The 12,193-nt window shown below is 38.5% G+C and overlaps 1 protein-coding gene across 1 annotated transcript; it reads right to left on the reverse strand.

Moving 5' to 3' along the window:
* Window positions 1-4,789: 4,789 nt before the first annotated feature.
* CRYM (crystallin, mu) lies at window positions 4,790-12,026 on the reverse strand. Its single transcript, XM_010003241.1, has 7 exons — window positions 11,883-12,026; window positions 10,255-10,317; window positions 8,406-8,507; window positions 7,753-7,936; window positions 6,305-6,426; window positions 5,460-5,544; window positions 4,790-4,854 (listed from the first exon to the last, which is right to left on the reverse strand). Exons 1-7 carry the CDS (start codon window positions 12,018-12,020, stop codon window positions 4,790-4,792), a joined length of 759 nt encoding a protein of 252 aa, XP_010001543.1. The 5' UTR covers window positions 12,021-12,026.
* Window positions 12,027-12,193: the final 167 nt, after the last annotated feature.

Raw genomic sequence — 12,193 nt, forward strand, 5'->3', positions numbered from 1 at the left:
CTTCCTTTCTTCTTCAAAACCACAGTGTAAAGAGCATTCACAAAGCTTGAGAGCTTTGAGTTTTCTCCCTTTGCTTCTGTTAGATTGCTACTAACTGCCCTTCCTGGTACTGATGATATGTTAGAAATAGCACCTGAACCTTGATTTCAGCTATGGTTTATTGACTCTAATAGCCTCTGAATCAATGTAGATAAGACTAATTTACAGCAAGTTTTGTGTTCCTGTCAGTAAAGAGCTCTGCTGTTGTATTGGTATTAATTTAAAAATACATGAAGTACCTTGCCAGGAGATGTTCTATGTGAGCTGTACATTTTTTTATCTCAGCAGACTGGATCCAGTTGCCAGCACCCATCATGTCCTAAATGGCACTAAGATCACGACACTTTCAATTAGAAGAAGCTGAGACTATATTTTCAGGATTTTTTGTCTGTTTTGGTATATCCTCAGCTTGGTTTTGACAGGGTGCACTTGGCATGTGAACTCCTAGAAACCAGGATTCTAATCCTACAGCATTTTCCATTGGCTGTTGTCAGCCTTAGCCTGAAAATTGCATGTAACTGGGTACACACACCCCCCCCCAGCTCAGGAAAAGTGAAAGTGAGACAGTGCTTCTGTGGAAGTTCTGTTCTTTGAAGTCTATCTGGAGGCATTCACAGCAGAGTTCACTTCATTTCTCACAGGCCTGTTCCCTTGGGATGCCAGCAGTATCTGATATGAATTAATCACTCCAGTTGAGTTTTGTTCATCTAATAAGGTTTTCGTAGCAACCATGCTCTAGCAAAGTTCATCAGATTTTAGAGGCTCAATTATTAACAGGACTTTTTATAGCTTTTCATTAGTCAGGTATCATTTTTTTTTCCTTAGGTGTACACTACATTTGTGGACACTAATCCTAGTTAATGATCTTTTTTTTCATCTTCCTTCTTTCCACTCTTCATGTTACTTCAATTTGTATATTATTATTCCTTTCCTTAGGTGGACTTTATACTGCATTCTTTCATCCTCAGACTTCAGCAGGTCAATATTTTCTTCCATTAAGCAGTCTCAAAGTCCTGTTCTGTGCAGCCTTGACTGCTGTGCTCAGCACAGTAATTCAACCAGACAGCACTCCCCCAGGCTCTGGGGGCTAGGCTGTTTTCATTTTGTCTAAGACAGTCACACATTTTTAACAAAGCAAGATGGAAATTACGAATATTTTAAGGCATATGATTTTGAAGTGTCAAATCCTATAATTCTTAGTCACATAACTGATGTAAAAATGTAAGGCATTCTCCACGCTTGAGATGCAGCAAGCCAAGCCTCATCACTCTCTGCATCTCCCCCTCCCTGCAGCTGCAGTGGCTGAATTCTACCACCCTGACATAAAAGGTTGAGACTGCGGCCTGTGCTGCACTGATGACTTCCCTGAAGTGCAAAGTGGTGAGCATAATGTATCTTTCATGGGCAGATCTTAAATAACTGGGTCAGATACATTTATGCAGGGAAATGCTTAAAAAATTTTGCCAGCGCCTGTCACTGATGGGAACCAAATGCATGTAGGAGAGAAGGGACCTGGAGAAACTGCACATTAGGGGTATCTCTAAATTGCACTGGAAATCTACATCTTTGCATACTCATCTGTCAATCTGCCTGACTGCTGTGGCCTCTGACAACCAGAGATAATGGCAGATGCTATTGGCACAGAAATGGACTGACTCCATTGTCACAATCATCCAATGTATTTAGGTACATTATTAGGTATCCACAGTAACTCTACAGAGCTAGCAGAAGCAGCACAAGATCTGCAAGAGGCCCTGGTCCTTCTGGAACTGCATCTAGAGACTGAATAAGAAGTTTCAGAGCATCCCATACGACACTTATCTTCAAGCAACTGAATCGATCCCAATATATATACCCTTTTAAAATAAATAGTGCAAAATAAAATAGAAAGTGCAATACTGCTACTCCTTTTTTTGCAGGGTCATTCTGGAAATTAGCCTCTGGTGTACAGCAGCCAAGTGGAAAAATTTGGGGAAAAAAATTAAAAGAAACACAATTTATTTTCCACTCATCTGCTTTGCTATTTTCCTTTTTTTTTTTCCACCAATCCCTTTGTTTCCTTTATAATTTGGAAGTATTTAAATTAATAAATTGCAGATTTGACTCCTTAGTAATATTTGTACAGTGCAGTTCAGTTGGAGAGACATTATGTACCACATGTTTAATCTTACAGTTCAATTCAAACCCAAACCATAAAACCATAGGATCTCACATGATCACAGCCCTGCCAAGTACAATATTCTCCTTCCTTAAGGATTTAATACTCTGCACTAGACAGACATCAATAGGAGGAAATGTGCAGCACAGGACAATGACTGCAAAATTGAGTATCACAGTGGAGCAGAGCAGTCTCAATTTATTTTCCTCTTTACATTCAGTGATCATATTTACTGATAGTCACTGCAACAACTTGCACAGTTTCTTCCTCCTATTAAAAAAAAATAAAATCCCCAAAACCCAAATTAAAAGTAATAGACAACAAAAAGAGTCAAAGGAAAACAATAGTATGTATTTAATTTTAACATAAGTGCAAGTTACACAATTTCTTGAGACTGATTTGTAAGAGAAGCAAACATGGAAAGAATATTATTATATTATTTCCCCTTAAAAAAAATCTAAAGATGGCATGCAAACATCTCCCATTGTAACTGAATCAAATCCTCTTCATAATTTCAGAGGTACAATGCTGTAGCCAGGCTCCTAGAACCTCCTACTGCCAATGAAAGCTGAGAACATCCTCGGTTTTTGGAACCAGGTTTCTGGACTGGTTCTACTTTGAAAGTGCCTAGTCTGTGGAGGAGTACACGTGGAAATAAACTGCATTTGTCTTCCTCCCAAACGTTAAGTCTCATTTGAAACTACAAACCTTGTTTTACACAGGGGTTTTACACAGAACTGGGGTACCAGTGTCATAAGAAATTCAAGTTTCCAGACAGTTCTGGAATTATAGGACACCAACAGCTGTTGCATTTGTCTCAAGCTAGAGGAATTCTCTATTGCTGAAGTAACAGGCTAAGACAATACTCATGATATCTGAACATTTCAGAAATGACAAAGAAGAAAAAATGTGTAAGAATAGAATGGTGGTTTTGCTACAATTAAAAAATTCAGAAGCTGACAGAGAAATTTCTTTCCCTGTTTCTGTTGATATGAACAAGATCAACAGAGTTAGATTTCTATTCACAAACACATCCCTTGGCCCTATTCACTTACTGGTCTGGTACTCTCCCATGCTAAAACTGTGCAAATTACTACAAACTCTGCCATTTACTACTTTTTTCCAACAAATTTGCACCTTATAATCTGGTGTATTATTTATGTCATACCTGCACTGCACTCATTAACCTCTTCTATACTTACTTTTGCACCATCAAGGGTTTTAAAGCTAAAAGCTTCTGAACCTCCTTCCTGTTGCTCCACTGTATTCTACTGGCATCAATACCAAATGACCATGTCATCTAATCCTTCCACAGAGTGAAGAAACACTTCATAGCCTGTATGAAATAATACGTAAGTAGAAATAAAAATTTCATAAGGCACAACTCTAGCTTGAGACAGGCATTTGTTTCCAGGGAAATAGCTATTTTTCAGCAGATGCTCATTCTTTTGTAAGGCAGTTGCATAACAGCACAAAACTGGAACTTTATGTAGAACATCACTGGGTTCCTCCGCCAAGAAAGGGTCATGGAAATCCCTGGCCCAGCTAAAACCTCCTGGGATAAAAGAACAATTACCAACTGAGGCCTTGTACAGCCAAGCTGAAAACATTTGCCTGTATACTAGTTTATTTCACTGAAATCAATTTGGATGGTTCCAAACTCTAGGAAGCTTAGAAAAAGAACTTAGAACAGCATAAATTATTTAAAAGTATCTCCCCACAGAACACAGATAAAAGTTAAATCAAAACACATTTTTAATGCTCACATTTTGGGTGACCCCTTGCAATATGAAAATGGTAAAATCCCACCCAGGAACGTACTAAAGGAGGTACTGAGTATAGTTTCCTCCCAGTTAAAATGTACATAATATTAGCTCGGATTGTTTGCACTCTAAGTCTTCCTGAGCCAGGTTTTTCACAACAAGAGACAGAAATGTACGGAGGCACCATTATTTATATAACATCCCGCACAGAAGGGTGCTCTTAAATCAGAAGAGTGTCAGGTCTGAAGATAGGGAAGGGGGATTGTGGGCAGTGAAAGTAAGGATAGTGCCTTCTAGATCCCAGTCTGAGTTGGAAGAAAAGGCATGTCCAGGAGTCAGGGGTAGGCTGTGTTTACAGGAGAAACTAAGTTACTGCCAGTGTAGCACTGAAACCCCCAAGTGCATTTAAAGTACCACCACAGGTAAATATGATCCCAACGTCCATTCTCCAAACTGATCTTTTACTCCAGTATGCATTACCTCTCTAAAAATGAGAAATCTATGCAGAGACTTCTGCTACATAAATAAGGGAGGACAGGCATTGATTCCAGAATTGTACAGAAATACATTAAAATGTCCTTGTTAGTATCACTGCAGACATCTAATACTTTCTGTTATACAAGATACATTTATTAGTAATACTGCAGGTATCTAATACCTGCCATTAGAAAACTGTAGAAGTTAATCTATTGCTGACATTTTACTTTTCATTCTTGAATGTTCTAGAAGGGCCACATTCAGGAAGGATTGGTGTCTTTCTTGTTAACAAAAGATCCAAGGAAACTAAGTGCAAACAATTCTCATTTTCTCTCATTGTAGATTTCTCTCTTCAGTTACCAGCTGACCATGAATCATAAACAAATTTTGCTGCTACTGTATCTTCAACTGCCATTCCTGAAAAATAATTAAAGTCACCTTCAAACAGTTCTTCAGCTGTACAAAACAATATAGCTTCAGGAGGGAACAGAAGGCCTCAGAAAATTATCTAACTGAACAGGAAGAGGAATCATTGCCCATCCCAAAGGCCTACAGTGTTCATTTCATTCAAAGTTTATAGCCACCATGTAACAGTATGAATCTAATATTCAGTGTTCATACCCCAACTTTTGGATCCCTTTCCCCCAAACATCACTTCCAATCCCACAGTACACTGCCACATTGTCCATAGGGCAGACAGACTCCATGGGCATAACAGCAGGGCACTCAGCTTGGAGCTGTATTAATAAACACTGCAGTTGTGTTCAACAACTGCAAGATGGAAAATGCACTTCTTCCCATTGTTTGTTTGCTTTCCTATCACTTTTCATTACATCAGCACTGCTTGATAAATAAAGAAAAATAAAAAGGAAAAATGCAAATCACATTCTAGTTTCTTATGGATAGTTCATTGCCACAGCAATTTGGAAGATGATCAGCAGCTTTCCCACGCATGGGGGAACCTAATACATAAAAAGGCATTGTTTTCTGTCAGACTTATACACAGGAGGGGTTGTTCTTACCCAGTGATTTAAACACTGTTGTTTTCTCAGGCAGGGCTGGTTTTGTACCCTTCACTACCTCTCCCAGCTCAGCAAAAATCTCTGCCTGCGAAACAAACACATATTTATACAAAACCATAATATTCATACATATGTTAAGAGAAAACCTTTTTTATTTTTTTCTGAGTGACTTCAAAACAAAGAACTCCTCCAGTTCTGCCATCCCAAAACTGATTCCTTTCCATAGTGAAGCAGATCAGTACTAAGATAAATGATACAGAAACTGGACAGGAATCACAGAGGAGTGGAATGGTTTTCAGAGGAAAACAGCTGATGAACTTTTCTCAGTCAATAAGGAGTTTTACAGTGGATATCTTGTTACTTATCTAAAAAAAAAAACCCCAAGGAGTTCCACAAACCTTACTATATCTGGACCTATTATGTTAAACCTCCGCAAAAACATTAAAAGAGAGAAAGAAAACTCCAGTAAACCTAAAAGAGTTCCTGCCATCAGATTTCTGCAGATTGCTGTCTGCTTGGTTTCTGTTGTTCATTCTCTAGAGGCCTGATGTGTGCCAATCCCACTGAAATCTTAGAGGAAGAAAGTTACATTTAACATAAATTATATATAACATAACTACTGAACGCTGCAGGAAATGTAGGTCTTTCATAACCAATACTTTGTTATTGCATACAAAGGCAGACTGCTTTGAAACCAGTTTATTTTTCAGCCTGTGCCTGGAAAGCATTAACAACTACATTTAATGCTCTAAGAAGTTTCAGGGCAGCACATAATCAATACCAACCCATTTCAGATACAAGCCAATTGCCACAGAAATAAAGCCCATAATTTAAGAAAGTCTTACCCCTGATAATATAACATCGCCTGATTCTGTGAGAGCAGCCTCTCTGGAATCCACAAACAGAACAGAATTCTTCATCAGTTCATCATCCAGTTCTCTCCAGTCTGGTCTGCTTGCTCCAACAGCTAAGAACACAAAACATGATCAGCTTGGGAGGAATGTTTAAAACTAATTCAAACCACATTTTCTCCAAAAGACATGTTGGAAGTAACAATGGACATTATTGTGAAAATGTAATATACAAACAATCTGATGTTAGCACTAGAGACATGTTGATTAATAAAACAACAAAAAAAAAAAAGATGTGCATGAGCAACTGGGAAAAAGCCTGGATTTCTCTCAGTCTGGCCCCAGCTGCAGCACTGATGTATACAAGGCATGTTTCTGTAGGTGCTAGAGCCCTAAATTTCCAATTTCATTGTCAATGAAGGATGACATTGGATCCAACCCTCCAAATTACTTCTCATTAAAATGTACAGCATCCTTGGCTTCTAGTCATGAAAACAAAGCAAGGAGCAAGACCACTATCAACATGTTATGGGCTAAAAAACCCCAAACAGCCATACTGTAGTCAAATGTTGTTAAAGAGCACCAACTGCCATAGAATAATAAATTCCATATTGTTTGAATGCCTTCCTGAACAGCACAAGTGTCTCAATGGGGGGAAAAAAACACAAGCCAAAGAAAGGAGAGAGTCCTTTGTGTATGTGTCGCCTCAGTGGCTATAGACCTTAATTGATTTTAGTTGTACTTCTGGCTTCCATTCTCTGACATAACACAGACAACAACATTAAATGACAAAAGATTAAATTGAGTTTGAAAAATTGATAGGATACTGCTGGAATGCAGGACCTTCCTTTAAATTATTTCCTTTGACAAGTTGCTTTTGTCTTATCATCACGCCATTTGGAAAGTGCACAAGGTTATGTGACCCAGGCCCACAATTAATAAAATAAGCAAATGTGGGAATGTCTAGAGACTCCAAAGAATAGTGTGGCAACATCAACACAAAGTAGGAAAAAAAAAGCCCCCAAACCCCACTGTAATTAGATGTCAAATTGTGAAGTTGTTAACTAGGTTATTGCATCTTTTTAACTCAGGTAAAAAAATAAATAAATTTAAAAATCTATATTGTCAGCTTAAAAAGGAGTAAATACAGGAGCTTACAAAATTAGATGAAGAAAAGATGACAACTACCAGGGAAACAGTAGAATAAGCAGGAATCACTTAGGACATAACATGTTTGTATGGGATATGCTGGAGTTTGCAGAAGTTCTGGTTCCAGCCAATCAGGAAGACAGGGCTGGGAAAAGCGGTCCTTACTACAGAGGATAAGTCAAAATGGAAAGAGCATTCATTCTGAGAAGCACAGAGTATTACTTTCCAAAAATTTTTTATGCTAAACAATGTGATAGCAAATGCATCCTTTAAACAATGAGAGGATAACATACCATTGATATGGGCACCTGGTTTTACCCAGTCTCCAAATAAAATTGGTGCTGTTGCCATAGTGACTGTTACAATCACATCAGCCCCAGTAACTGCCTCCTGAGCAGAAGCACAGACCTGCACTGGGCCATGAACTGAAGTAGCAAACTTCACTGCTTTCTCTTTTGTGCGATTCCATATCCTGACCTTCAAGGGAAAAAAGACAAAACAGATTAGCTTGGGGAACTTCTTGATAAAACAGAACATTGTTTCATTTTTTAGTAGATATATAAATGTATCCTGAAGGTGGGGTTTTCCCCATTAATGTTCTCCTCATAGGAGTGAAGAATTTAATATGTGAGCAGTTACACTTTTAATGACCATCAGAGCTGTATTTATAAAATACAAATATTCCCAATAAATCTGTTTGAGGGAAAAGCACACAAAGGTCATAAGCACATAACAGGATTCTCTCTGATAGAGAGAAAGAGCCATCTGAATCCACCTGGTTTCCAAGCCTTTTTATTTTTTTTTCCATATCACCATTTGAGTAAGAAATTCTACAGGTACTCAGAGTACTCTTTAACTTCATTTGCTACAGTATGGTTTATTTATATTAAGTGCTCTTGAAACAATGAAGAAAAACAGATACATCCTGTTAAGATGTGTCCATTACCTCTTTAAATGTGAACAGCTCCATGAAGATATCATAATGGCTATAAGCTTGAACACCAGCTCCCAAAATACACAGCACTTCTGCAAAAGGTGGCATTAACAGCTAAAAAGTATAAAATATTAAAAAAAGAATATGTAAGGACAATATATTAACAAATAAGACAACTATATACCAAAATACTACAAAAGAAAGCAGTATCTTCAGTCCTTTTAAACAAAAAAAAGTTTTTATGCAAAAGTTAGTATTGGTTCATATTAATATAAAACAATATTCAATTACTACTATATATATATATATATATATAACTTTTTAAAATGAAAAAGCTAGTGTCAATAGCACTGAAGTACATCTTAACTTGATTCCTGTTTTGCCTTCACCAGTTTTTGAAATTGAAGCTTAACATGGAACAGCGTGAGCCAATGCAAATTCTGGGGCCTCAGCACACTCCAATATTAGCTTTATGTATTACAAATAGGTGACTAAGTGTAAAACCACAGTGTTGATGTTCTGCACTGGCAGGAAAAGGCTCACAATACCAAAAACTATCAGTACTGAAAGTGGTAGCTGTGTGGGAAAACAGGTTTTGGTGCCCTCAAACTAAGCCTTGTTTTCAATTCACTGAAGTCATAAATCATTCCACAAACAGACCTTGACATTGTAAAAGCCAAGATATGCATGCATCAGGTATTGTAAGAATAGGAATAGTCTTGAGGAATTAATATTAAAATTCTATTCTGATTGCTTTTGGTTTTCTAGTTTAGTTCTTGCCTGTGATTCACTAGTACTTGGCAAAGGCAATGAGAGGGCTGCTGGAGTGCAGCCCAAAGCTATCCTGGTGTCTTGTTTATGCATTTGCTGAGGCCACTAATTTCTGTATAAAAAGCTTTAGAATTGTCTAGGCTCTCAATGCTTATTTTTCTGCAAACAGATTGAAAAAAATCTCATTGATCCCATTTTTCAGTAGCAATGTTCCTTTCAAAGACACTGAAGCACTGATTTCAAAGACTCTTGCATAAAAACACAGGTCTTTGAAAAGCAAATGCCATAAAGAGGACAAGATGACAACTATGAGCTAAACTCAAACACTCCTGAAGATTTCCCAAAACAGCAGATGACAATGAAGGATCTGATCTTGAAGTCCCTTCCACAGCCAAGCTCCTTTGAGGCCAGCAGAGCCTTGACTATGTAAAAATGGTCAGAACTGCCTCAGTAAAGAATAGCTGAGATGAATGGTCCTATAACCTCATGTCCAAGGAATTCTTTGTAAGTTGTTTTGTCCCTTAGACCAGGGGAAGCTCTTGGGGACAGGTTCTTCACTCCAATTTAATGTCAGTTTAGCTCTATTGCCATGGACAGACTCCTGCTGGCACGAAGACTGCCACTACACAAGTGGTGAGATGAGCCTTCAGTCTGATACAAAGCTGATGGGTCAAAAACAGAGCTCTGACCCTCTTCTTACTGTTTAAAAAAGAATTCAACAACTTCCAACTGAAATTGGAATGATGCAAAGCAACATACAGCAAGATACACCTCACCAGTTTTCAGAAAGAAAATCACAGAGGAAGACACCTCAGTAAATTCCCAGAAGGGGATGCAGACAAACCACAAAAACACACCTCCGGTTCCTCTCTAATCACGCACAAAGTGTTAAAGCCAGACATGACTCACCCAATTAAAACAGAGAATTGTGCTGTCAAGTTTTTTTCTGAAGACACATATGTTAACATAAATCTAATTTAAAGCTACATTTGATGAAAATTTACATGCACTGAAAGCCACTTACATAATTCCCCCTGGTTATTTTTTTATATAACAGATTCTGCCCTGATTTAGGAAAGAGAACACATACCTTGGTAGCAATTGCAGAAACTGCAGCTGTTCGTTTTGCTGTAATGACACTGCCATCTATGACCTTTTAAAAAAAGTTCAAACAGTCTGAAATGAACACTGAAAATATAAGTGGATACCAAACATCATCTGATTTGTGAATTACGTGCTATTACTGGCACAGGTAAAAACACAAAAGTTGGCAATTTCCATCATAGCAACCACAAAACATACACAATCACTCATTTAAACTGAGCAGATTCTCTGCCTATTCCAGTTCTTCCATGTAATTCCATCAGCACAAATGGAGTGAAAACTGATCAGAGCTGAGACACCCCTAACCCACACAGCTCTTAGTGCACTGCACTTCCCTTGCTTTCCATTGCAGAGCAGGGAACAGACCTGCACTCCAGTAAGACCAGGGACCAGTGCAGGCTGGCAGGGGCTCACAAGTCTGTGCTGTCTTGGCCCCTACAAAGGGGTGACCAGGAACCATTGAATTTTTTTAACTCACATCACGCAGGGGAGCACTCCTGCCTCAATGTGTATTAGCTACTGTGTACAAATTAATTAATGAGCTGTCCTGGCTTTGGCTGGAATAGAGGTAATTTTCTTTCTAGTAGCTGGCACAGTGCTGTGTTTTGGACTTAGTATGAGAACAACCTTGATAACACACTGATGTTTTAGTTATTCCTAAGTAGTGCTTACATGAGTCAAGGACTTCTCAGCTTCTCATGCCCAGCCAGTAAGAAGCTGGGAGGAGGCACAGCCAGGACAGCTGATCCAGACTGGCCAAAGGGATATTCCACACCACAGGACGTCATGCTCAGTATATAAACCGGGGGAGAAGAACAGGGGACAGAATTGCCAGGGGGACAACATAGCTCAGGAACTAGCTGTGCATCAGTCAGTGATGAGCAATGGCACTGTGCATCACTTGGTTTTCACATTCTTTTATCATTATTATCTTCCTTTTCTGACCTGTTAAACTGTTTTTATCTCAACCTTTTTTTTTAATTACTCTCTCCCCCATTTCACTGGGGCAGGGCAGTGAGCTCAGGGGTTGTTTTATCTGCCTGCCAGGTTAAACCACAAAAGGGGTTTAACAAGATGATATGTATTCTGATACAGTTTAGGAATAAAAACCCAATATAGTTTTCCATATCAGTTTTGGCCATTTAATAACTATTATTACTAAATTGTAATGAAAATTGTAAATATTCTTTAATTTTTAAAACAAACAAGCAGACAATCAGCCTAAACACTACTCCCTGTTATACCAATAATAACTCTCCTCAGACTTAACTTAAGATTGTTTAAAATCACTTATTTATTCAGCAAAGGTTTGTTTTTTTCCCTTTCAAATGCAAGGTAGACTTTTCCTGATCATTTCTTTCCTCTGGTCATTCTGTGAGACAACATACTAGATTCCCTTCAAATCACAAGCAGCAGTAAATAGCAGAGAGAGCATCATTTAACATGTATGAAAGACAGAATGCTTTAGGCCAAATCTTAAATTGGCATAAACACCTTTTCATTGATGCTGCTGGTAAACACACCGACTAAGACCATCACCAGCTTCTAACAATCAGAAGGGACAACTGACAGAACATGAATGGAGGAAAACACAGAAGCACGCATGAAACTCACAGCTTTTAAAGTGCCATTTCTTGGGTCAAATAACAGGACAGTTGCTTGGTGAGAAGGGACAGAAGAATCCTTCTTGTGCTCATAAAAAGTCACCAACTTTGTTGTCAGAGCATCATCTACAGCACTGTAAGCTGGCATCACTCCTAGGTACCTTGTAAGAGAATTACTGACATTACTTGAAGCACAGAAGCCTGCACTCACCGGAGTGGTGAAGTTAGTATCAACGATATCAACGACCTTTTCGGATGTTTTAATCCCCGGTCCCCCGTTGCCTCTACCCCGTTCCTCGCTCCGGAGGGGCCGCTACTCCC

The sequence above is a fragment of the Chaetura pelagica genome, unplaced genomic scaffold, assembly GCF_000747805.2.
Source record: "Chaetura pelagica isolate M959 unplaced genomic scaffold, ChaPel_1.0 scaffold138, whole genome shotgun sequence".
NCBI classification, from domain to species: Eukaryota; Metazoa; Chordata; class Aves; order Apodiformes; family Apodidae; genus Chaetura; species Chaetura pelagica.